General features: G+C 44.7%; 1 protein-coding gene across 5 annotated transcripts in view; it reads left to right on the forward strand.

The window, feature by feature from the left end:
• Positions 1 to 1,805: 1,805 nt before the first annotated feature.
• The window catches only part of NAV2 (neuron navigator 2), a 523,029-nt gene continuing 497,118 nt past the window's right edge, over positions 1,806 to 27,716 (forward strand). For 3 of the 5 annotated variants that reach the window (XM_069221921.1, XM_069221922.1, XM_069221929.1), the window contains exon 1: positions 1,807 to 2,527. In XM_069221921.1, coding sequence (XP_069078022.1) covers positions 2,273 to 2,527 — 255 coding nt within the window. In that variant the 5' untranslated portion in view covers positions 1,807 to 2,272. Of the gene's footprint in view, positions 2,528 to 27,716 lie in introns of all 5 variants that reach the window. The other 2 variants (XM_069221928.1, XM_069221926.1) reach the window with 1 other exon arrangement.

The following is a 27,716-nucleotide window of genomic DNA, read 5'->3' on the forward strand; positions in this document are numbered from 1 at the left end:
AAAACATGGTGGATGGGAAGCGAGAGGTTGAAGTTTAGTGGCTGCTGGGGTTTTCGCCTAAGTTGCAAAGCCCCCTGATCTTCCCTGCAGTTCTGCACAGCATTGAGTTACCTGGTAGCCCCTGCCCATCCCTCTTGTCGCTCCTTAAGTATCCTGAGTTCCAAAGGAGCAAGGCTGGAGGCAGCAGCGATGAGAGGCCTAGTCATGGAATGACCACATCTCCATGTGAAATCAACCTCAGCTTTTTCTGGTCTCCTGCGCACTGGAATTAGACACAATACGGTAGTGCTGACCATGTGTGAAGTGGTGTCAGTACCACTGACAACGTGATAAACGCAGATCCCTGCACCTGTAGATTGACCATCTGCAGGAACCAAAGCAGTCTTGCAAAAATGCTCAAACCAGACCCGCTCCCTTCGTTTCCTTGTACAATCTCTATCTTTCCATCCATCCACATCTATTCTCTCTCTATATATATATACATATATATACATATATATGTATATATATATATATATATATATATATATATATATATATATATATATATATATATATATATAATTTATACACTTCTCTTTGTACTTCTCTCTCTCTGATCTCTTTTTCTCTACCTGACCCTCTCTCCCTCTCTTGAAGCCTCCTCGTGCCTGCTGCAATAAACCTTGGGGGGCTAGGGATAATGGCACAGACATCAGGAGCGCTCCACTGGCCTAAAAAACAGTCTCAAGGGGCTCCCGGCCACCGGGGATATGTCCAGTGGAATTAAAGGCCTCAGCGGTCCTGACCATCAGGCGTGATTTGTAATCTTTTCTTACATTTCTCACCACTAGTATGTGAGGGGGAATATCGCCCAATAGTTAAATGAGGCATATAGGATGAGGACGAACAGAGTTGTAGTCTCGGCTACCCCACATTGTATGATCCTCGGCACATCATTTCACCTCCTTCTGCTTTATTTACAAAAAATGCCCATGTTCAGACACAGAATACATGTCTCGACCTTTGCTTATTATTATTTAATTGTGTGTGTTTCCTGCTGATTTGGATAAAAACAGTGGCCTGTTTAATTACATTTCAGACACAGCTTTACTTGGTGTCACGGTTTGTTTTGGCAATTTGGTTGCATTATCTGCGGTGTAGACGACCCTCTGTCCGCATGTACTCGCGGGACAGCACTTTCATATACCACCCGTGCCAGGAGCAGTCGTGCCCTGTGTTAGGCAGTATTTTACAGAGTAGATACGGAAACACAGGCTAGCGCTTCGATTTCATAAAAGGCGCTCTCTCCTTCCAGCATCTGGAATCCTTGCAGGCGGCTGGTGTTTTTGTTTGAATTTGAAACCAGGTAGTATTTTCCAGCATCATCCGCCCCTGCCCTCTTGGAACAGCAGACCGGGCTCCTGTCTCTTTTTCGTGCGCTTTTCCAGCAGGGTTGAAGGAGTTTTCTGCCAGTCAGTGAAGGGGCTGGAGCTACGCCCCTCTTGCAGAGATATTTTGTTCCTGATTTGAGACGGGGGAGCCAATGGGCGCGGGCTGCATCCTGCTCTACTGTGGTGTCAGCTCGACAGCTCCTTCCCCAGCCCGGATCCCCGCAGCAGCCTCGTCGCCGCCCGGCTCCCACCAGCAGGGGTGGCGCACACGCCATGACCCCTCTGCGTAAAAAGATGCCGCGTCGCTTCCACCCCTAACTGCGGCTCCTGCGGCTTCGGCCACCACAAGTCGCTCTTTGCTGGTGCCACCTTCCTGTCTCCGCTGCCTGGCACCGATAATGCCGAGGCGAGGGCGCTTGGCTGTCTTGGACGCAGTTATCCAAGGACACCGGGCATTAACGCACTAAGCCACAGATGCTTCTTGGACCAGGCTGGAGAAAGACACCCTAAGCTGGAAATCCTGGCTGAGCTCCCCCTCGCTTCGCTCTCGGTGGATCAGGGAGCATATGTTGCGTGCAGCAGGTCCTTGCCATCCCCCTCAAGAAACTGCCTCACTTTCGGAAATACCGTGGCAGGCTGAAAAGTCTCATTTTCCTATGAACCAACAAACAAAATTAGCATCAGGCTCAGATGATGGAGAGAACATGAGCAAGAGGCGTACAGAGGGATTCCCCAAGCCAATTATCCATCGACATTTTTTGTGTTTGGGCTCTCCACTCTTAACTGGAGGCTTCTTTTGGGATTTACTGAATATTTCTACTCCCCACTCCTAACTGGACAAGTTGGTGGCTTGCAGTAGCTCGGTGACCAAGACGTGTAGCGAAAAGCCGCAGGAGAAAATGCCAGCCATCCTGGTGGCCTCTAAGATGAAGTCGGGGCTCCCAAAACCCGTACACAGCGCAACGCCCATCCCACAGGTGCCTACCCGGACCATCCCACAGCCCTGCTATTTGAAGTTGGGGGGCAAGGTGGAGTTGGCCAAGCCCTTGTGTGTCAGCCAACTCCCTCTCAAGCCTGCCCATGGACAGGAGATTGCAGTGGACGGCCCTCCCTTCCGGAAGACCAGCTCTACTGAGAATGGCATTGATACTCAGGTAAGCAGCAGCGCGATACCCCTTCGGAGTTTGTGACGTTGGGGCATGAGGGACTTTATTGAACCCCACGCGTGCACCATTCTCAATTCTGAGTAGGTAAACTGGGTTTAAAAATATTTAAGGATGCTAGGTGCTTGGTATGTTCAATTTCCTGGAGATATGTTTCATCTGTGTCACTGATGCATGTGCTCCTATGCGAATGAATTGGAAGCAGGCTTCTATAGGACATCACAGCTTGACTTGCCCCTTAGTGCTTCCTTCCTGAAGGTGAAATGGTCTTCATTTCCAAGTACCTGATGTCAGGTGATATGTGAGTTATATGTAAAATCAACTGGGGTAAAAAAAATATATACCTGGGCTTCCTGGTTGTATGATATTTATGGTTTTAGACATTTTAAAGCTGCAGTTAGAATATTGCTGTGCCATTTCAGAAAATATACATATGTATAGCTGCATCTTTTTAAAGATTCATTAGGAAACCCCGCCTCCTATTTTTTTTTTAACCCCGACCTGCCATTCTTCATAACTAATGGACTCATGGCCTGGCAGTCATGCTTGAGTTCATTTAGATTCACTCAAAATAAGACATTTTTTCAGTTTTCTCCCTATTTAAAAATACATGTAGACAGAGAAAAAGATGGTCGTCTGTCTGTATCTCCAAAAGAGAAGTTAGTAAAAACTGAGAGCATTATTTATAACCAATGTGTCTCATTTGTTGAAATTCGGAAGGTGGAGCTGGCTTGGCTGGGGTTCAGACCTGTGACCTATGGTTACGGACTTCTCTGTCCCCCCCCCAGAGCTACCTCATAAGACTGCAGTATGTATAGCTTACGGAGACTGTATGCGTCCCTTTTTGCAAATTTTTCTCAATAAAATACATTCCATGGTGCAACTGATTTAAAAATAATATTAATAATAATAATAATTTACATTCAGAGGTAGGCTGTCACATACGTGAATTGGGTACATTCATGACACGCCAGTCGGTGCCTCAGAAAGGTCAGTAGGGCAGGGGCAGAGTCAGTGAGTGGTCTGAAATCCACTGCCCCTGCCTTGCTAGCCTGCAGGAACCCTGCCCTGCTAGCCTGCAGGAACCCTGCCCTGCTAGCCTGCAGGAACCCTGCCCGACGACCATTCTCTCAGCCCCCCCTGCGTAATCTTGGGCCTGCCAGCCTGGTGTGCGCCTGCACCCTGATTTCTGATCATGTCCGTCTGTCCATCCGTCTTTCTGTCTCTGACGTCCCTCCATCGGTGTCATCTGGAGGCGGCATCTGCCCTTCTCTCCCTGTCCCAGGGATATGACTGCTATCTCAACAGTTGGGGGCATACGGGACTGCAGTAGACAGCGTCATCTGAAAGCTGCAGGCGTCATGACTGCTGCACGAGTGTATAATTAGAGGTAACGAGGACTGATTGGCCTGTTAAGAGTGCGCTGCCTGCCTGGGCTCTCTCGGTATACATTGGAAAGGATGCTGTCGCAGGAGCGTTTCTGGGACACGGTATAGCGCGTATGGCAGCGTTTTCAATGCCAGGCGCGAGTTGGCACGTTGGGGAGTGTGCCATTTTTCATGAGCACTGCCCATTTTACACCTCGTCCGGCTGGTTTGCTCAGGTTGAATGTACAGCCTGGTACGGGGTGGCTTGTTGGGGGGCAGGCTGCCAGCTTCGCCAATGGGCTGGCCTCGTGTTCTTGATTTTGGGGTATGCAGCACTTTTACTGGCTGGCAGGCAGCTTGGTGCTGACACAGGGAATCAGTCTGGCCTGTCTAGTGTTCCCGTGGGGTCATGCCACAGTCACCATTAGTGCTCAGCGGGCAGGGGCATCTCAGGGATTTCGGGGGCCCTGGGCCAAACATGATTTGGGGGCCCCTGTTCAGAACAGCTTTAGATTCATGATCCAATTTCAGCTCATTCGTGCCCTTTTTGGCCAGGTCACTGACAGTGCACAGGCACACTGCTCTATATTCTAAACGTGTTTACATTTAATACTCAAGGTTAGTGATGTGTATTCAATATTATAATATACAGCAGCAGCTTACTAATATTATTGCAAATAATCTTGGTGAACCCCCACCCATTTCTCACTTATAAGGTCCTGGTTTTACCTAAAAGAAACTTTTTTACGGATGTTACACAGTGTTCAAAAACATAAACACTTCTCTGTAAAATGTCTGTAGTAGACTTCCCACACATCACCCAGATTAAAATTAAAATGAAGTGAAAAGGTGTTTAAAACAATCTGTTTAATAATTATTCAAGGTCATCAGGACAGGGCTCTGTTCAGAACAGAACTGGCTGTATAGGGCAGTGTGGGGGAGGGGGGGAGGGGGTGAAAGTCTGGGGCCCTGAGCTAGGGCCCACTTTTCCCATGCCTTAAAACGTCTACGTGAGCAGGCCGCCCGCAGCGTGTGGAAGAGTGCCAGTTAATGCCGCCGACATGGATATGTTGGCTAGAACCACAGCAAGCGGTAATAAAGGAGGAAATTGAATGGTCAACGCTAGTCACTGTTGTGCCACTCGCTGTGTTAAAACAAACATGTTCTGACTCATTTAGGAAATCAGACTTAAAAAGCGCAGCGCACTGCTATGTCTACGCTGTGTTTATGCCAGCTCGGCCTTTCAACGACGACCAGATGTGCAAAATCACCAGTCTGGAATCTCACTGGCTCCATCTCTGCATCTGATGGGGCATATGAAAGCGCAAAGGGGTCTGTTTTTTAATAGCAATGGCAGTAGCTGGCTCCGCTGCTTTAAATGGACCACCTGATTGATGTGCAGTTTGTGTATCACAAGAATGTAACAGGGAGACATGAATAGATGTGCCATGAAAAGACTGTGGAGTGCCCTGAGCAGTGCCCACAGAACTTTCACTATTGATGTTCCTAAAATCTCCTTGTGGTTTCTTTAACGGCCTATCTACCTATAGGGTTGGTTTGTCTTCCCTAAGCTTGGACTTAAATGGAAGTGACCAGATGTCAGCCTCTGCTTTCAGGATGATACCCCCTTCCCCGCATCCTCACCTCTCCAAGATGGAGGCAGTTCTAATACATGTCAGTCTTTGCTGCTGTGGTGATATCCCCTTTCTTTTATCCTTACATCTCCAAGGTGGAGGCAATTGTAACACGTCAGTGTTTGCTGCCATGGTGATATCCGCATACCCGTATCCTCCATTCTCCAAGATGGAGGCAATTCTATCACATGTAAGTCCTTGCTGCCATGGTGATGTCCCCTTCCCTGTATTCTCACATATCCAAGATGGAGACAGTGCTGTCACGTGCTGCTTTTTGATTCTGGTGTAGTATGAATTTTGTGCCCATTGTTGTGACTACTTCCACCCAGGTTGTTAGGGACAATGTTTACAGTCCTGGTCTTTTGTGTAATAGACTAATGCATTCTGGGTGTTGTAGTCTTGTTTTACTTCTTTCAAAATATTTAGATAAATACACCTGGAATCAATGTTTTGTAGGTGAAAAGTTCAGGGCTGCAGATAGTGTCTGTAATGACTCTATTGCAGTAGTTGTTATTTGGCATATTCGGCTCCACTGGGGCCTATACATGGTATGCAAATATTTGGGCATCTGGTAACAGGGACATTTTCATAGCTTGCACCACACCCACACTTTGGTACCAGAGGACTGCACAAGAACCAGAGACAGCAGTTGTACATAATTATTCACACATGATACACAGTTTTTCAGCTAAGGATACATTGTAGATTTTGCAGCACTTCTATAGTGCCAGAAAGTAACCAGGGTGATGGTGGCATCAGACAAGTGTGACCTTGCCTTAAAAGGTTGAGGCTGAGGTTGGGCTGGTGTAGAGGAGCCTGTGTGGCAGATGTTGGCAGGTGGAGGGAGGGGCTTTCAGGATGAAGGCGATATATGCAGAGGATGTAGGAGGTGGGATGCAGAAAAAATGTGTAATGGGTTAAAAAGGGGGGTGGCAGAGTGTGAAAATGTCTGGAAGAAAGGAATTGAGATGCTCAGCTCTGTGCTTCTGGCTGCATTAATAGGACCATCAGGCTGTGGGAATTGTGAGGACACAAGGTGTCTCCAGGGTGTGTTCAACTGCCTGGTGAAGGAGCCTATAGGGTGTTACATGGAGAAGGACTAGCCAGAGCGAGAGTTACATGATTGTTGAACATGTTCACAGTTGCCAATATGTTCACAGTTAATAGTTCTCTTCACCCAGCCCTGCAGCTCTAACAGTTACAAAGAATAGGCTAGAATGCTCCTTTATTTGATTATGTCAGCTGGGCTTTCGAGATGAATTGTGAGTGTTTCGTAGAATGTAAAACTTTGTGTTACTTTTGCCCGAAGAAGACTGGTTTGAGTGAAAAAAAGTCTTGCTGATACATTTTCGCATCCAACAAGACATATTGGGGGTTATTACAACTTTGGAGGAGGTGTTAATCCGTCCCAAAAGTGACGGATATACCACCAGCCGTATTACGAGTTCCATAGGATATAATGGACTCGTAATACGGCTGGTGGTATATCCGTCACTTTACCGTCACTTTTGGGACGGATTAACACCTCCTCCAAAGTTGTAATAACCCCCATTATCTTAAAAAAAGTCTGATGCAAGTATCTTGATTGATGTTTCCATGTGTGGTACACCCTTGTGGTTGAAAGGTAATGGTGAAATGTACTTCAGGTCGTACTCGCAGTTTCCCCAAAACTACCCAAATGTCCTATAACTGCGGTAAAAGGAGATGGACACAAGATGGCCTGTTGGTCAAAAGAAGATGGTTTCTTGCAAAAATTGTTGAAAGCACAGCCTGATGTTCTTGTCTGTGCCACAAGAGAATATCCCTCCTTCACTCACTCACTCCATCCATCCCTCCTTCCTTCATGCACTGTGTCGGGCATCTGTCTAGTACATCCCATATAACGTATCCATTGCATACATTGTTGTGATGGGGATGTGAAATACCAAACAGCAAGATGCATAAGCAGCAGTTTACTGGCACAGCTGCAGGGGTCGCTCTTTATATTTTAAACAATAACTAACTTATGGTTTGGACGGCAGCTCCCTATAATTTCTGTGGATATGCCTCTCTTTATTTCTTAGCACTTTGGCCATATTATCAAAATAAGTAGAACTGTACGGTTATTCTAGAGTCTTATCATGAATAGGTTGTCAAAGGGATCTTATTTTGTAGACGTGTCATAGTTGCACCGTAAACAGTAAGGTGGCGCATTCTGTTAATAACCCATTAACGATGTCCGCTTCTGACTTTTAGGTCCCACTTTTGAACCTTCACGAGCGAATTCGACCAGTCGCTCTTTAGAAATTGAAGAACTTTGTATTTGTAGGTTTTGAGGTACTGGCTATTGTAGATCTCGGATACCTAAGGGTTTAGAATAATATGTAAACATGTTATTTTTCTTAATATTATTACACTTACTGGGTTTATTACCATTCTTATATTTAGAATTATTAATATGTGAATTAGTCTTCTGGAATAAGCAGAGTGGGAGGTGTGCTTAGTGATGGAATGAAGGTTACGGTATCAATGAGATATTAGCAGGGGTGGGCAGAACTCGCAGAGTTACATAAAAACTCAGTGAGATTCCGCGGAGTTCTGCCAGTTGTTGGGAAATCGGTGGGCTGCAATTTAGCGCCAGTAGAACGAGCAGCGCCATGCAGTACGCAAGAGCGTGTAGCCATTCGAGTTGAATTTTGCAGAAGCTTGAGTTAAAATCTACTTGAGCAGCAGCAAATCTACTCAATAAGCAGCTCTCTGACCGTGACCACCTGCACCTCCCCGTGTTAAAAAAATGTAACTAGGGCAGAGGTCTTCAAACTGTGGGGCGGGCCCCCCTAGGGGGGCCTGAAGTGAGCCCAGGGGGGGCCCCCAGACTCTGGCCAAAATAAATATTATACACATAACAGGCCTTTGTTTTAAGCAGAAGCATGTTATTGCAGTTTTCAAAAGGTAACAGTACTTAACTGCAATGTTTAAATAGGTTTAGACATATTTAAACATTGCCATGTATATAAAATAATTGTGAAAATTTCTGAGGGGGGCCCAATTATTTTTATTTTTCAACTGGGGGGGCGCGGCATTAAAATGTTTGGAGACCTCTGCACTAGGGGATGCCAGATCTTACTTGGCTAGAGCCTCACGGAAAGAAATTCCGACACATGGTCATTGGCGGAATTTGGCTGGAACTCCACAATATAGGAGTAATGCAGAGTCGCCAAATTCTGCCAATTCCGTGGGCGGAATGAAACATTTCACCCACCCCTAGATATTACAACACACCCACTGCGATTGCTAACAAGATGTTTCTTTGACATGAAAGTTCCCTTTAGGAGTCTGAAAAATAGGTTTTAGAGTCCTGAGTTTCTAAAGAGAATTTGAGGCTACAGAGCGAACGTAATAAACTGTATTTCTTTGCCACACATTGCATCTTGTATGGTACTTTTGTGTAATGTTATGAAAGGAGCTATAGTACAGGTGTGTCCATAGTAGTTCTAGGAGGGCAAGTCTTTTGCCAGATTTTCAGGATTACCACTGGCTATGTAGATCAGTTGCATTTAAATTCACAGTATGTAAATGTATTTTATGTGCATACTCTGAAAAAGGATGGGCCTCCTTTCGAACCAATGCTGGGCCCTCCTGTGCCACACTGTGTGCTATAGAGATGGGGCCTGCTCGGGGATCATCTTCAAGACTCCTCATGAATTCTACTGGACCTCTTCTGACACTATCAAAAGAAGGATTTCAATTTCCTTAGGCGCTCTGTCAGATTCTCAGGTACACATTCACTTAGGCAGGTGCTTGGAGAGTCTTTCTTGAATTGACTTCTCTACCTTTGACCTCCGTGCTGCAGGGGATTGGCTGACCTAGTATGGAGAAGGAAACCTGGATGCTTGTCGACAAGAAGGCCTTGCGTTCAGGAACAGTACTTCTGCTTGGAGCAATAGTGCAACACTCTGGTTACATTATTCCATAAAATATTCCTGTGTGCCTAAAAGGAGATGGGCTCAGTGACAGTAATGCAAGATAAATAAGGTTTTGATTTATCAGCAACCTAGATATGTTGGCTTTGGCTCTGTCAGAAAGAGATTATTAGAAACGGTTATGTATGTGCTTCTCAAGCAGGATGTGAATGCTCCGCTAAAGCGTGGGCTGCATAAACTTATCTCCAGGGTAAAAGAGCGCAGAAACCACAGTCCCCTGTGTTTCACTGTGATCTTTTCTGAAAGCCTGTCCTTGCAGCCGAGATATGAAATGGCCTGTCTGTGCAGATATATCAGCAGGGTGAATACTTACAGTGCAAGCAGAGATGTTGCATCAGTGTGGGGGACTCCATGGAGTCGCTGGGACCTCTCAGATAGACTGGCAACGGCGCTAAAAGGTACCCCATGCCAATGAGGTGGTGCAGTTACCCCCCAAACCTCGCTGAATTGGGTGCGAACGTTCAAAAGAAGCGATTGACAGCATTTTTAGGTCTTGCCTACAAACAGCTTTAGCTGATATTGGCAGACCTATGGTTACAGATGTAGCACAAATACTTAGTCATTTTGAGTCAGCCCAATAAGTGGCTTTGATATCTGTCCTCAGATAACCGCTCCTGATTCAACACCTTCCTACCTATACTTGTCTTTGGCCCGTCCAGCAGCATTTCAGTATCTCAAACCATTCTCCGTTGCACTGTTGACGGCTTCTGTAAGGTGTAAATTTACCATCAATAGTGTTAAAAAGTTGTTTCTGATGTGAGACTTGATACCACCCCAGTTGACTGTCATGTCCACTGCTTACCCCTCTCATCTTTCTGTAACGTCTGGGTTGCCCCCTGTCCTGTCTCTGGTGTGATTGCGCCATAACCAGGGTTTACAATTTGCTTCTGATACACAAAGGATGCTATTGATCTATAAAGGTTATCAATTTTGTTGCCATAACCTCACGGAGGATGAAAGTTTATGTACTTTATGTGAAACCTGAGTAACTACCCTTGGGCGTCTTTTGTTCCACAAGGGCGATGCCAGGTTTTCAGGATAACCACAGCCTTTGTAAATTAGTCCCATTTATATCCGTTGCCTGTAAATGTATCCCACATGGATAGCCTGAAAAATGTGACATGAATCTTGCACTTGTTGTCCAATGTTGGACACACCTGCCATCCGACAAGGTTGTTAATCAGCTCGTACCCACAAGTTGAGCTACTCTGCCTAGAGTCAACAGCACAGGCGTGTGTTATCTCCATCCATGCAGATATCTGTAGGGCAGAGTGGAGGTGTATCCAAGAGGGTTATATTACGAAAACTATACCACAAGACAAATAATGCAATTTGTATTTAGTACAGAGCGGGGAATTACTCAATTCTGTATTATCGTCAAGGCCATAACACCTTCTTGGTGTTAATGAGACACCTATGTGAGTGTGACGTTCCTCAGACATATTATTTAGTTTAACAATAATTTACATTACACTTATATGACTCAGAGGTGTGATTGGACTTTACTAACGGATAATGTAGCAAAATAAACAATAATTCCTTTGAGCATTATTAACGACTTCATAGCCCTTGTTTTTGCAGCAGTAGGACCCTCTGCTTTTTAGATCTGCCATGACAACGCAGCTGTCTTTAGAACCTATTGTTACCAATTCTTTAAAGTATACATAGAGTGGGCTTGGGCTCCACTCTGAGAAATATGTCTTTCTCTCTTCAGCTATTGGCTGTTCAGTGTCTCATTCCACCTCTTATGGAGTGTCTAGAGGATAGCAAACTATTTTGCATCTCAAAAGTACTTAGAGGTACTTTTTTTAAAATGTTCCCTGAAGCAAGCTTTTCAAAAATATTTTGAGATCTAGAACTTTTGGCCTAACCAGTACTTATTAATATTAAGACGCTGCTGTACTCCGAATTTTAATATTAATTAGATTGTGTGTACATTCAGTGATCACAGGTAGCTTCTGTTGAAAATGAAGTCTGAAAATAAAGTGGTGTAAACCGTTCTAAGGGTGTGACATAGGACGGACGCTCAGATTTTCATTGGATTTTATTTAATGTTGAATTGATTTATGCGTAATCTGTCACACGCATAAGGGGTTGACTAATTTAAAAATATCGGAAACTTTGTGAAGCAATTCTGTACTTTTTCAGCTGAGTGATAATGAATTCGTTATCATAAAATTATCTTTCATATTAGATAAGAACTTGTTTTGTATATAGTGTGTTATACCGCATTTGTGGAGTTTCCAAGCATTGTAAACAACAGAAGTTACCATGACCTAATTCAGTGGTACTCAAGGGCGTGCCATGCTATTGGTGCAGCAGGCGCAGTGACACTGGGGCCCAGAGGTCTGAGGAGACCACTGAACCCTCATTGCACAGTGGCAGCGGTGACTATTTTTTCTCTATTCATTTGCTTTATGGGAACCAATGTATTTTATTTTTTCAGCTGGTGCGGTTTACATGCCATGTACACTGGGCTGTACCATTCTGACATTCATCAGACCGAGACATGGTGGTACCATCCTATTTTTAGAAATGTGTATTTTCACAGTGATACGGGGCGTGCGAGGTGCCAGCTGCTCCGTGCCCTTACAAAGTGACCCGTGGAGCTTTTGTAACAAACTGGTTTTCCATTCAGGAAGAACTGGAAGGCAGTCAAGCACTTGTCATTTACGAGGCCCTATTTTTATCATAAAACCTCCTTTTTCAGAAACCAGCCCCCTGGCGCCAGCTGCTTTGCAGAGCCTCCCTACAGCAGAACAAGTGGAACTCTTCAGAGCTGGAAACTTCCATGCCAGGTTTGTGGGCATGTAACAGGAAATGACGTCACAACCGCTCGTCTCGTTCGTCCCATCAGCACCAGGGCAGAGACTGCTTCGAACCAGGATCAGTCCCACGTGAAATGTGAAGCCTTTGACTCACAGGTGTCGATTGCCTCGTGAGTCAGTGCCGAACATGATTATTTTGAGAAGTTAACCACAGCTGCTCGCGCTAGGGATCTCACATGTGCGTAAGCTGTTAACTTTTCTGTGCGTACATTAACAGGTCCCCCCTCAGGCTACAGTATTTTTCATCCACCCTATATATTTTTGAATCTATAAGTCTCTGCTTAATATTGAAGTGGGCGAGTGTTATTCGCAGGCGACTAGGGAGGTAAAGGCCAGCTGTATGACAATCACATTGCTAAAGTGAACAAATTATGCACCGACTTTTTGTGACCAGTTTGTAATTCTGCAGTGTGACCCATGTACCAACTGATCATGTTGCAAATTCCCTACTCTGCGGGTCGCAGAAAGACCTGCAATAATGAATATTAATGAGGCAGGCTTGCAACCGTGAGCGATTGGCTACAAACATGGATGGTTTCTTAAACTGAACAGCAAACAACCATCCTTGCATTTTCATTCCCAAATTGCACCTCCCCCCCCAACAGACTCGCACAACTCCAGCAGCAGTTCCTTCAAGAAACACGAGCATCTTTAGTGAGTTCTGATCCTACAACACTGGGATGCCATTGGTGGTAGAGCTGCACAAGAAAGCCAGATACTGTCCTTGGGGCCCACATCACCCCTCACCTCAGGCACCTCCACTGGCACCCTGTCCCGAAGAGATGCATGTTCAAGATCCTCACTCATGCCTACAAAGCCTTGCACAACCAGGGACCGTCCCTCATCAACCATCCAGTGAAGTTCCACAAACTCTCCAGACACCTTCTCTCAGCCTCCCTGGCACACATCCACCACTACCACCACAGCAACTGTGGACGCTGCTCCATCACCTACAACGGTGGTTCCCAACCTGTGGTCTGGGGACCCCTGGGGGTCCGCAAAGCCTCCTCAGGGGGTCCGTGACTGCTGAGAAAATTAAATATTAACAGATTAGGTCCCCAGCTTTCAGAAATGACTCAGTGGGGGGGGTTCCCGGATTCCAATAATGATTCAGTGGGGGTCCCCGGGTTCCAGTATTGATAAAGTGGGGGTCCACAGAAGTCAAAAGGTTGGGAACCACTGACCTACAACGTATCCACCTGGATCGATCTGCCCCTCCACCTATGTGCTCACCCTCCAACTTAAGGAAGAGGCTCAAGACCTGGCTCTTTGACTGAGATCCGGCATCCTCAGCACCTAGATACCCTCAGAGTGATAGAGCTGTGCTGTACAAATACTGATTGATTGATATGACAAAATATTTTAATTAATCATCATATGAAAGTCTATAAGGGGGTGCCACACTGATGATCTTCAGAAAAATAAGGTACAGGTACAGACCGTCATCAGGTGTTACACAAAGGGTAACTTCCATCTTGGGCCATAGTAATCTCTTTGAGGCTTAAAATGGTCTTTGGTACGGTTGTGGTGCTGGGTATGTCACTTCCTGTGACACAATGGGCAATGGATCGAACAACTTTATTGATGAACAAGAAGTCTGGTTTCTATATGCCTTTTCAGTCCTTGAAACACTCATCCAACATCTGGTTGAATACATTTGGATGAATGAATGAACATTTAGTATATAGCGCCTCTGTCATTAGGTCATGCTATTTGTATTATCAGGTGTTGGTTTCTTAAGTTCCACACTAATTAATAAACCAGATGTGTAGGTGTTGATACCACTGCTTTGTGTTTAACAACACTATATAGTGCAATATTTTGTAGAGCGTCTCATCGTCGCTTTCCACCCCCTTAGAAACACTAGTCTGCTAGGTGAGCAATGGAGCAAAGAGGGGGAGGTCTGACCCAGAGGGAACCCCGCCCACTCTTACACAATCCCTTATATTCACTTACCGTGGACTCATTCATATTCCCAGAAGTGAGCCTGATAGGAAGGCGCTACGCACGGGGATCCGCGTGTGTGAGGCGTAGGTTAGTCATTCAGTAGAATGTTTGCATTGGCCTCCGACAGCCCCATTCACAGCCCGTCCGCCCACCTCCCCGCCTCCCATGCGGCTCCGTAACGCATTAGATTACGGCTCAAGATATTGTGAGGTCTTTCATTCGCTCTTATTGAAAGACTCCAGGGAGAGTTGCTTTTCATGCGATTCAGCTGCCGGTTTAATCACCTCTGGCTCAGATATTGTTGGTTTTTGGTGCTGTAATCTTCACGTCGCGGCCCATCAGATGACATGCCCAAATGCATAATGAAAGGTGGGGGCAGCGCTGCTGTAATTCAAACATGTTCTCTTTCCTTTAATTTTCTTACCCAGATCCTCGCTTTCTAATCATATTCAGGGAGGAAAATGACCACCTTACACAAACTGTATTTTTTTTTTTGGCCCTATGGCTACTTCATGACATTTGGAGTGGTATGAACCGGCTTCAGTGCAGGGATGTTGCCAGGATGTTCATACCAGGTGTTACCTGTCTGGCCAGCACGCAGCCAGGTATTTCCATTTAATGGAGGAAGTAAAGTCTGATGAGACCTGGAAATGGCAGCCATCTTGAAATTGGGCACCATTGCAAAACATAATGTGCCGATAGCGTTCTGTTGACCACCGTTTCATTTACTAGTTATGAGTATGTGAAAGTACAGGTTGAGCACAAACCTGGCTAGGAAGCGACCAAAGTATGCAACTTTGCATCCGTGAATGTCAGTGAGGCTTCTAGCCTACGGATAATGCTCATCTTAGACACCTGTGAACCGCCTAGAGACCTTCCTACAAACTATGACAAACTATAAAAGGCATACGTACTTTGTATCAAAAATTCATTTCTTATGGCGGTCCCAAGTGTTAAAGCATGGCAGAGGTTCCATTAGGGAAATCCTAATTCTTGAGTTTTTCGATCAGTGTATTACCAATAACATAAACCTTTCCAACTTTCTGAGAAGCCAAATTAGCTTAATTTATATACTTGGATAGCCAATTACACATGGTATCTAGCAGTGTCCCACAGAAGAGATACCTTGTTTCTTGCTTTTATCCCTCTGAAACTGCAAGATGGGATTAGTTATTGGACTTGGTGACATCCATAGAAATATTAATACTTGCCAGCAGAGTTCTGGATCAGCTCGTAAAGACTCCAGTGTGATTGCTGTTCAGCAGTGTGACAAGTCATCTTTTTTGTAGGCACCGTTGTTCACTTCTGTTTACCAGAAGCTCTGTTCTGGTTCTTGCCTTCTGGGAGCCTGGGCATCGCTAAGTTCCTTTCGGAGCAGCAGATCTGGCATATTAGGAACATTTGCTTCCACCAGCGGTGAGGTTAGTCAGGCGCTCATATGCATTTTTGTTGGACCTTGATTGCATTTAGGTGCAAATTAGTTTGGCACACGTTTTCCAGTGATTATTCATTCACCACCGGGCAGGAAAGGGCACAAGCTGCATAGTAGTAAATAGTGAGCTACGTAAACGCGAGGTTGGTGGTGGGCCAAAGTGTGGCAGCTATACACCAGTTGTTTTTTGTTTGTGAATTTGGCTAACTCACCCGAGCGGGTGTCCAGTAGTGACACTTACAGGAGGGTGGCTATAGTGGGCCAATCTGAAATCCTTTGAATGTTTACTCTGAGAAGGTAGTTCATTGCCACAATGGCCTACGTAATGATTGGCCAATCAAGTTGATTATGTAAGGCAGACTTGAAATAAAGCCTTGAGCCAAGTGGGGTCTGTACCTGTGGGGTCTCTGAAACTCATTGACCCGTAGCACATAGGGTTATTGGTGCCTTAACTTTCTAGAGATTACCAGCTGTGTCTGTGCCATTTTTGTCTTAGTTGTTCTTCTTGAATCCAACACCAGTGACCAGATGCACTTTGAACTTCTAAAACTAAACAAATGAAGCTACATATTTTTTTTTTTCTAAGTTACCTTATTGTTTTCGTTATTTATAGTTCCGAATCCTTTGTGCTTGATTGTTTCATCCTTCAGGGGAGGCACTCCTGTACCACGAAAACAAATAGTAACAAATAATGGAATGGTCATTGTGCCTCATGTTCTGAAAAGATTATGTATCACTTTGGTATGATCCATAGGCTTCCCGCCAACCTCCCCTCTCTTTGTGAGGTGGAATGATCCAACCGGTTCAATATGCATAGTCCAGCCTTGTTGTGTTCGTGGTTTGTGCCGTGGACTCTTTGCATCCTTCAGGGCTAATGGCCATGGACCACACTCAGTGCAAAGGCCAGGACCAGAAGAGATGCTGCATCACAAGGGAACTCCTAAAAAGCCCTGCCCTGCTCAGTGCGGTCAGGTCCTGTGAGCTCCGTGGACGTAGAGCTCATGTGTTCCTTGGCCACACTTTGAATGTAGGATCTGATGCTCCTCTCCAGGGCACTGATGTTCAGACAAGCGTTGTCTATCAGATCCGGAGAGTTCTCATGCAGTCGGGCTGGCACTGCCCACTGGCACCAGAGAGGTACGGTTACCTCTGCTGGGAACTCTTGAGAGTCAGTTGAGGTCCTCTGCAGACATCTTTATGCCAACAACATACATCCGCGAGACAGTGTGGCGAACCCCACGTTGATATGTAGGACCTTCCTTCCGTTGTATCTTCACAGACTTCGTTCGTTTCGCCCTCCTTACCTTAGAATCCACCACAGTTATGGGAATCTCAGTTTTTCTACCACTTACGCCGGTCATTGGTTATCAGGGAGGGGCGTGGTGAAAGGGTGAGAGGATGGATGGTTGAGTGGGTGAATGAATGGGTAGATGTATGAGTGGGTGAAAGGGTAAGAGGATGGGAGAATGGATGAGAGTGATTGGTTAGGTGAAAGGATGGCAGAGTAAAGGGATGGATGGGGATGGGTGGGTCAAAGAATGGCAGAGCAATGCGATGGATGGATTGATGGATGGATGGATGAGTTGGTGAAAAGATGAGTGAATCGATGGCAGAGAGAATAGAGGAGTGAATGGATGGCAGAGTGAATGGACGGACTGGTGGATGGCAGATTAAGTGGATGTCAAACTAGATAGATGGATCGCTGGAGAATGGGTGATGAATGTAGGGATGGCAGAGTAGATGGATGGCAGAGTGGATGGATGAATGTCAGTTAATGATGGATGGATAAATGGATAGAGTAGATGGATGGATGAATGGATGGATGGATTGAAGAGTGGATGGAAGGATGATGGATGGCAGAGTAGATGGATGGGTGGCAGAGTGGATAGATGAATGAATGGATGGCAGAGTGGAAGGATGGATGGAGATGGCAGAAGGGGTGCATGGATGGTTGGCAGAGTTGATGGAATGAGGAAAGATTGAATGATGGATGAAAGAATTAATGCATAACAGAATGTGAACTAGGTGAAATAGGGGATATCAGCAGGATGATGGAAGAATGAATGGGTAGATGCTTGGATGGAAGAAACAAGGAAGTTATTCTGAGGGCTGGGCTCGCATTCTTCACTCACTTGGTGCTCTCAGAGATTTATTTCAAAGTGGGGGGTATTTTAATGTTTTGTCTACTTCCTTGTTATCAAGACTAGTATACTAAGTTTATGCTCCCTCCCAAATCTCTCACTTTCATACTTATCTCCGATGCAGAACAAGAGGACGGCGTGATGTCTCTTGAGTGAGAAATCTGTATGCACAGCTCTGTCTAATCAAAGCCACTATACTCTGTTTTACATCTAACACACTTTTTCATTAGTTTAGTGATCTTTTCATAGCAAATGTTAGTAAAATAAAGTAGCCTGACACAAACCCTAGGTTTGAACACCAGGGTAAGCTGTTTCAATAATGCACTTACATACGTCAGACTTCTGTTTAATATGTGGCTGGGTGTGAACTATACTTGGAGAATGCACTGCTTTAGATAGTTGCAGTAAAGAGACAGTTTAGGTCAGATATGCTCCATTTGGAAGCAGGCGGGAGTCATGCCACCTCCGCGTGGACCCTGTCCAGGAGTGCCCAGGCTGCAGGTACCTGAAGGAGGAAGGTTGCCTCCATGGTAAGTGGAGCTCTACGCAGCAGACAGGGCCCACACCAGCGAGGCAGCAGTCAGCTTTCTCATTTCCACCACTTTTTTTTTTTTTAGCCCTTTCCTGAGTTGCTCAGTGAAGCCAGGAAACAGCTGAGGACTTCCCTCCCCATGGGAAATGTCCAGGCGAATTCTTCCCAACAGGAGGAGTTTATCTTGCACGTGACACTGAGTCACCTTGCCCTCTGCAGCCAAGCCTGCATCGAATGCCCGTGTTTTAGAAAAATGGGCAGAATGCATCAGTGCCACACCATAACCAGATGTCATCCTACCTGGACTTATAAACATTGATCGAGTTAGGGTGACCACCTCACTCCAGATCATTATGACACTCTTGGCAGTCCTGAACTTGGCACCTACAAATCATTGCATCGGTCAAATGGAATAAAAAAACAGACAACAACACCCAGAATGCATTGGGGTAAGCTAAAAGGCCCCATAAACCAATAAGTAAGTTTTTAGCCCGTGCAAAGATGCTAATGTGCAAAAACGCTGTTGATGCTAGAATCCATATAGAATTATACAGTTAAAAACTATTTGACCAAAAATATGCAGGTTTTAAAAGCTGTTTAAAAGATATAGCAGTTATTACATATGAGTGCCTGAGAAGGTACGAAGCTTAGCACTCAAGCAGGAGGAAAATGATTCTAACCGACAGTTGGTAACAGATTACCCAGAGGCATTCAACCAAAAATTGGGGAAGCATCTACTGATCCTCTTAAAAGGAGTGAGCAACTTTAATGTCACATGACTCTTTAGGTCACCCCAATCAAATCTGCTTAGATCAAGGAGACCTTGCACTCCAGATCTGGTACAAGGACGATACTGAAAACAGGGTCGGCTCCTCCTTTAGGGCGGAGGAGCAGTGCTTCCCCGCCAGCAGCAGCAGCTGCAAAAACTTTCAAAGAAAAGGAATAATAAATAATTAACTATGTTTATTCTCATTTTCTCTGAAAAGAGTGGGGCCAGACACACATGCGCACAGGGCTCTCTCCAGCCTAGCAACATGGTTGCTGGGCTGGACATAGCCTGCGGAGGCTCCCAGTCTGCCTGGGAGCTCCCTTATTTACAACACCCACCCGCCCATCCGCGCGCCACCCTGCCCCTTCTGCACCCCGCGAACCGCCACTGGCTGAAAATATTAGAATGTAGTTGGAGAACACATGACAAGACAAAACAACATACGTGGCACCGGTGAGGAAATAAAAGGATCTGATTCAAGCCTCTAAAAAGAAATACTATTCTTCTAAGATCTTAGCTGCTGGAAATGTCCATAGTGAAGTTTTCAAAACATTAGAATCTCTAAACATTCCAGTAGCATCAAGGTATGACAAAATTGCCTCTGGGGATTTGGGGAGCCCCCTTTTCGAATTCTTAGATGAAAAGTTGGATTAAATATGTCAGGATCTGAACTAGTTCTGGTTTACTCCATGCTGGAAAACCATGTTTGCATTTCACCTCTGGTAACCGAATGGCAACAACCTTCTATGACATAACTGTGAGAACTGATGGAAAGTACCTAGAAATCTGGTTCCCGTTGGACATTTCTCCAGGAAAGTACCTTAAAGGCAGTAAATAAGTTGTTGTGACACTAATTAGAGAGGTTTTATTGTGTCCCTTTATACAGGTAAAGTCCATTAGGACATTAAGTAAATAATGGTTTATTCACTACTGAAGAAACCCAACTTAGATGCAACAGACCTTACCAACTTTAATTCCATCTCACTAATTTTATACTTATCAAAATATTTTGTGAAAGCAGTGATATCACAACTGCAACAGTTGGCCAAAAACTCCAAGATGTTTGACCCGGCACAAGCCAGTTTCTTGACACAGATGGCAAAATAATCAGTCATTTGTCATCTGTTCACGATCTCAGGATGATAGAACATAGCAGTGGAACGATGGCCGCAATTTTATTACATCTCAGTGCAGCTTTTGATACTGGTGACCACGCGCTAATTATTAATCACTTGAACAGTTTAAATAATAAAGGCAAAGCCCTCAAGTGAATTTCCTCCTCAGTCAGAATGATTACAAGAACTTTAGATGGGCAACTTTAGATCTGTTTTCAAGCCAGTTAACTGGGTAGGGTGTGCTCTTGTCGTCATGACCACTATTTAGTTCTATTCTCAATATTAGCCCAGTAGCCTCTCTTCTTCATAAATTTAACATCATTCGTTATTTTTATGCTTAAGGCTCCCAAATCATCTTAAACCTTTCTAAGCAAGAAAAGGATTGCACAGGGAAGATATTGTGGGCTTTCCAAGAAATGCAATCTTTCTTGCTTGCCCACCTTTTAAGACCAAATCCAGCCAAGACCAAAATCTTAGTTCTCAATAATAAATTGAATGCATGATTTATCTTTGTGGGGTATCTCTTTGGCCCCCATCCCAAAGCTGGTTCAGACAGTTTGGAATCTGAGTTTATTACTAGATCAGAACTTTTTGTAGACACACATGATCCTCCTATCAGCAAATTCATTTTTTGCCGTGTAAGAATTAATCTCCACATCTTCACTTTTCTACATTTTATGGAAGGATTCTTACTACCAGCAGTTTAATCAACTACAAGTTGGACTGTGAACCATCTTATTAGGCACAGCAGCCAACAAACATTGATGCCTCCAATATACTCAGACCTCAGCAGCTAGATTCTTACTCAGGCTATAGACCTTCAACCATGTGGCTGTACTTTTACACCACCTTCACTGGTCACCCGGGAAAAGGAGCACAGACCATGGCTGCTTGCTTAGTTAAAGGCCTATTATGGCACCAGCTCCAAGTCCATTCATCAAAAGTTCATTCAGTATAAGCAAGGACAATTCTACGTTCTTTTACTGCCTTGCATATTGCAGCCCCGAATTTCAAGCTAAACAACCTTTGGCAAAACCAATAGGTCTGGCATTGGTCACCAGCCTTGTCTATGTCACTGCATGTTTTGTCTTGATTTTTTCTAAACTTATTGTAGGGAAAGCTGCTTCATCCTCATCTATCAGGAAACAAAAATTGGAAAAAAGCAAAAATATAGAAAACTACTTTGTGTGGGGAGGTGCTTCTTGTGAAAGGATGGAATGGCATCACTCATAATTGAGCTAGCCAATGGGAGGAATGGGCTGATCCATCGCCATGCTGCATACTGTAGGGGGGCTTCAAATGATCCGGGGGGGGGGGTGCCAGACTCTAGCCAAAAGATGCATTATATGGATAACAGGCCTTTGTTTTAAGCAGAAGCATGTTATTGCATTTTTTAAAAGTTAACAGTACTTAACTGCAAAGTTTAAATAGGTCTAGACATATTTAAACATTTCCATCTTTATAAAATAATTGTGAAAAATTCTTAGGGGGGCCCAATGTTTTTTATTTTTCAACTGGGGGGGCGCGCCATGAAAAAGTTTGGAGACCACTACTGTAGAGGGTCCTGATGTAACAGACCAGTGGATGAAGAGAACTGTCTGAAAACCTCTGGACTTGGTAATTATATGAACTCAAAAAGTCTTAGCTAACACCAAACATAAAATAAGTTGGATTGGCAATGCATTTAGAGTCTCCGCAGCTTGGGTGTGAAGCAACGTACCCCTAGAAATTCAGGCAGCCCCTGCATGATCTTTAGAAAGCAACTGAAAACCTGGCTGTTCAGTGTATAACAATGGTTCGTTCAATCCTAAACTTTAATCAGACTAGAAAGATAGCATAGCGCCAAGAGACTCCATGAGAGTGAACGCTGTGCTTAATAAGTAGCCTTTTAAAACGTGGAACTTTTTGATTTGTGATTCTTTACAAACTCTCTGCACATGTATCCGATTGTGCCTCGAGGGGAGGAGTCGGTCACTCCTCGGTCTTATGCCTGGTGCATGAGACTGCTTTGAAACCTTAAAATACAGGCACATTTCAACACTATGCTCAAATGTTGCACTTTAGTAATCGGTGTGGGGAGATAATTTAAAGCTCAAGCTACAGTTTGAGGATCCCGGTTGCCTCTTCCCAACTTCAACAAACTGTGTGGTCTTGGGCATACCATAGTATCTCCCTTTGCCTGAATTAATTTACTTGCCAGGATTTGAGCACCTTGATGCAAGTCATTTCACAGCAAGCCTCACGCAAAATCATTCAGTCATAACTACCAGGCAACAAACTTGCATAAGTTTGGATATTTGTTTTAGGTTGATGGATAGGTGTATGCACTCGAGTGATAAAACAAAAAATACGTAGTAGTTTACTAAAATATCAAATGAATTCAGAAATCCTGTTATGGTGTGATTTGAAGGCATCCACATCAGTGCATGTGTTCTAACATACTATTTCCGAGCCACCCCTTAGACACCCAGGTGCAGAATGATCAAGCATTTGCAATGCAACGGGTCTCGCGTTTGCTCATGTTCGAGCTGATAGCGTTGTAAACTCCTAACCCGACTTTTCACCTATCGGCAAAAGTGCATTTATGTAAGTAAGCTGAAAAAGTGCATTTAACTATGTAAAGCGCTCGACTTCTGCCAAGCGAAATCGCGCTAGTAAATTAGAGAAAAAGTAGTCCACGAGCCGGACAGAAAACAGCGAGCCTCGCATGTTTTCTGTACTTGGTTGATGCGCTCGAAGAGGGCTAGTAACTGGAAAAGGCATGACGTATGCATGCCTTCGACTAATGAAAGCAAGCAGATTTTAATAGGCAAGCCCACTAACCAATGAAAAACACTGACGTGACGTCGACAGGGCTCCGAGCCCTTTTCTAAACCCTAAAGCGTCTCGCTGTGATACGCATGCGCGAGCGCATGCAACGCAGGCTCGACCCTAAAAAGGCAGGTGCCAGGAAGTGCAATGTCAAGACACTACAGTTTGCTTGAGAGCCCGAGGCTTATCCTAATGTGAACCTTGAATTAACCACTAAGCCTGGGTTTCCAGGGCAGTGTGCTGCCTGGCGTAATGTGCTTCAATGCATTCTAGGGGGTAGTAAGCACTATATAAATGCAATTCTAATACAGCACAATACATGATATGTGAAATAATAAGTGTTGGAGCTGTAGGTTTTCCTCAGAAACCTTGTGGCAGGCGCTACTTATATCAGGGGCGCCCAATGCTGTGTGGTATTATTGCCACCTCAGGCCCTTTTCCTCCACCCCTTCCTTCTTCATCGAACTCTTGCGTGTTCTTTGTCGCGCCTGCTTTCTTCCTTTGTCTTTGTTTTTCCATTTTTGTCTTTCTTTCTTATGCGTTTTTCTCTCTCTTGCTCTGGGTGAAAGTCTGAGGAGAAAAATAAGTGCCGGTCCTCAAAAAGGAGGGCCCGGTGGTCCCCACTCGTGCCCACCAGCTCAAATTAAGCACTAAATAAGAGGACATTTTTATCTCACTCACTCACTCACTCACTCACTTACTTCCTCCTCATCTAGGTGTGTTTAATTGCAAATAAAGGACATAAATATAGTGCCTCGAAGAGACCAATTTCAATGCTCGTTTTTTAATACCTCCTGGGCTGGACCCTGGAAGGACCCGCTCCACTTAAAAACTGGGCTTTCGTTAAAATATTTGGAAAAATGTGTTGCAAAATGTACCTTGTGCTTCAATTTTGGGAGTGAAGGAGCACTCGCTCCCTCCCTCAGTGCCCATCCCCATGGGTGGTGGTTTATGACCATCAACAATGGGTGAATACGGTTTTGCAAAACACTGTTTTACCTGAATGGTGCTGGAATGTGTTGCAAAGCACATCTCTGACTCTACAGTCCTTCGACTGAAGACGCGACTTACATTTGTACTTATGTCTAGAAGGTACGACTTGATGTTTCTCTCAGTATGTCGTCTAGGCAGAGGCTGCTGCTTCACTAAGGCAGAAGAGCATCGCCCCACTTGTTTTTCCAAAAAGGAAAAATAAAATTGTAATAACCTACATTACGTTAATATCGTTTTGTGCTTGTAGGGTGGGGCGGGGCTGGGATAGAGGGAGGGGGCCTGAGGTGGGCTATGTGCATAGAAAGTGTGTATATCTTTTTGACCGGCCGTGTTTGGCGCACTTTGCATGTTCTCCACCCGGCTATATAGCTCAGGCAAGTAGAGAACATGCACAGGCTCTCATTCCCAGTCTGAGCGGCGAAGCAGGCCGCTCTGACCAATCACGATGCTGCTTTCAGCAGCGTGATGATTGGCTGGGAGCCTATGCAGCCGGGAAGAGGACGGAGGGGAGACGAACGCTTCTCCCCTCGAACGTAAGTGTTTTTTTATTTTTATATATATATATATATATATATATATATATATATATATATATATATTTTTTTTAAGTTTGCCCAGACCCCCCCGTTCCTTTGCGCCCTGTCCCTCCCCATCACCCCTTTTCAGTGGCAGTCACCACAGCGTCTAGGCATTATGAGATATTGAGAAAACCGTATGTATCTGTATTTGTTAGGTCTGCAGACACCCAGGGTACTTTTAGTTCTCCTTCCTGTATTTATTGCCCTCCACCATAATGTTTTCCGGTAAAAGTAGGGAAACTCCAGATGCACGTACCCTGTAGGAACCACAGACAGCATCAGAGGCAATATGTAGGTCATGCAGGCATGTAAGGCAGCAGTAAGGGTTAAGTGGACAATTAGGGAAAATGTTCTTGGTGCTGCACTGTTGCACAAATCCTAATTTATGCATGCGGTTGTTCTTGGCATTGTCTGTCTTGGCGGCTCTAATCTATTGGACCACGTGCAAATCCATTGCTAGGCAGGTGATCCAATCCAGAGCTCTACTGTTGGCGGCAGTGAGCTCCAGCAAAATGAGCTCGCCGTCAACCGGGAAGCTCGTCCAAGAGCTGAGATTTCGATCTGTTTCTAGGTACCAAGATTACATTTTTTTCAGGTCCATGGATTGAGTGAAGGGAAAGTAAATTGCCATTTATGGGTGAGATAGGCCATTCTTTGGGACCACAGTCATTTTAATGAGGTGGCATGTCTCTTTGTGAATTCCCTGAGATCGTGGCTGAGCGCAATGCTCCCTGACAGCTATTGTTTTGCCTGCCGCGCAGGAGGTATTGGTGCTAATCTTAATATAATCGCTCTTGTTTCCCAGCAAGATGAACAGCGCTTAGAAGACCTCCTGGTTGAACAACTGACGGAACTAAGGTGGAACCCCTTAGTATCCTAAGATTTAGCCTGGCTAGTATGACAGGCTGCAGTTTCAGTTGGCGTGTGGCATTTAAGGTCAGCACCTCAAATTTTAACTAAAACAAAGTTGCCACCTGGGGACTAACTTTAGTTTAAAAAATTGATTTTGGGGAGACTGTGCTTTATGACAGTCAAGTGAATTTTCTAGTTTTATCTGAGGATGGATTTTAGGTGGTAAATCCAATATCACAGATTAGTAGGTCTTCAATTTTGATTTTAGGCTGAAATAAGTGTTAAAATAATTGTTAATAATTGAAAGGATTATTTTGTGTTTTTGGTGCTTCTGTTATGCAGTGGACAAAACCTAAACCAAGAAGAGGCTTCCGCTGATGGAAGGTCTTTATTGCATAGGAAGGTAATGTTTCTCTTGCTTATCCAACTATACCTCTCTGCCAGTGTGTTTCCAGGAAATATTTCCTTTCCATCAAATAGAACAGCATATATATATATATATATATATATATATATATATATATATATATATATATATATATATATAATAATGCAGCAGTGTGGTGAATTTATATCAAGGTCATTGAGTTATTTCAATGGGATATGTTTCTCGCCGATTCTCAACGTTTGCCTCACCCAAACCATGAGGAGAATGGTCTTCTTGGACCATTTCAGTAAACCCAGCAGGCCTCCCAAGTTAGGCTGCTGTGAAGCTCATTCTGGGGCCAGCTGCCACAATCATGTCTTGTCGCACACAGAAACCTTAGCTGTGGGGTGACATGCATAAACAGGTATTGTTGAAAGGTCTTTTTTTTTTTAAATGTGAAGTAATTTTAATATATTTAACATCAGATTAGGTCTTGCAAAAACGTATGGACAACTTAGGTATTGCTGAACGTACAAAGCATTGATTTTAAAATAAAAATCATTTGAGTGTATAATTTAGCTGGTTTCAATTGTATTCCTACACTTTCTGATGCATACTTTTATTTGCAGATTTGCATGGTGGTGTGACCGCCATGCAAAAGCCGGCAGAGAGGGGACTAGTAATCCCCAGGGCAGCGCTGCTTGCAGCTCTGCCCTGGCGGATTTAGACCACTGGCACCGCAAGGCTGTCGACTGGCGGCAACCTGGTGGTGCCGGTGGTCGGACCTTCGCGCCTTCGCCAGGGTCGTAATGTGGAGGCCAGACCGCTGCTTTGGAGGTGGCCCGACCGCCACCTCGAGTCTGGTGGCCCCAGGACCGCCAGACTCGTAAGGAGGGGCTAAATGTTTCAAACCATGCCTTGACTGTATAAAATAGATTTTGGTTATTATTGACCCATCTGTCTCGAAGTTGTGCCCTCATGGACCCAAAAATGATCTGCGATGGAGATATGTTCTCCTGGGCTAGTATTGAGATCAGTCAATGCATTCTGGTTATTGGAATGATAATATAGCTGCCCTCTGGGATATGGCCAGTGAGATCTTGCCCCCAGTTCTGGAAGATCTCAGGGCTTTACTGGCTCAAGCAATTTAGGTTGGTCAAGATGTGGCCAAATATGCCATTTGTGCTGGCCTTGATACTACTGATTGTCTGGGAAGGGTGGGTAGCACCAGTGAGGTGACCGTTTCCATTGGTGGATGCACTCCAAGGGTTTTTCTGCAGACATTGAAGTCTCTCTCATGGATATGCCTTTCAATGGTTCACCCATGTTTTGCAAGAAAGCTGATTCTGCCTTAGAATATTTCAATGAAGGTAGAGCTATGGGATGCTCCCTGCGTCTTTTGACCCTTGCCAAACAGCTTTCTCACCAGTGTAGGAAATTGTGCCTCTCTAGTCTAGAGGGCTAGTGTATAGTCAATGCCAGTCTTTCCAGGCATTGCTACATTCACCGCAATCCTTTGAGGCTGGGAACATGGATCTGGCAGGCAATATGCAGGTCAACAAAGGCACCAGCTCTTCCAGTTCTCTTCTCCTGCAGAAACAGTCACCAAGCAGCTTTGGCTTGCCATTAGTGGCACACAAACACCATGTGGAAAGCAGAATCCAGCACTTTATCCCAGGGTGGCAGTCCATTAAAATACATAGGTACTTCAAATTGTTTAGCATGGCCATGCCCAACCTGCTCTTTCTCTTCTGTCAAATCTTCTCCCAATATCAGCACGAACCTCAGAGGAACACCTATTCATTCTCTTGCAAGGCGCTATCTATAGAATTGCAGACACAGAAAAAAGTGA

This window comes from Pleurodeles waltl, chromosome 3_1, assembly GCF_031143425.1.
Source record: "Pleurodeles waltl isolate 20211129_DDA chromosome 3_1, aPleWal1.hap1.20221129, whole genome shotgun sequence".
NCBI lineage: Eukaryota > Metazoa > Chordata > Amphibia > Caudata > Salamandridae > Pleurodeles > Pleurodeles waltl.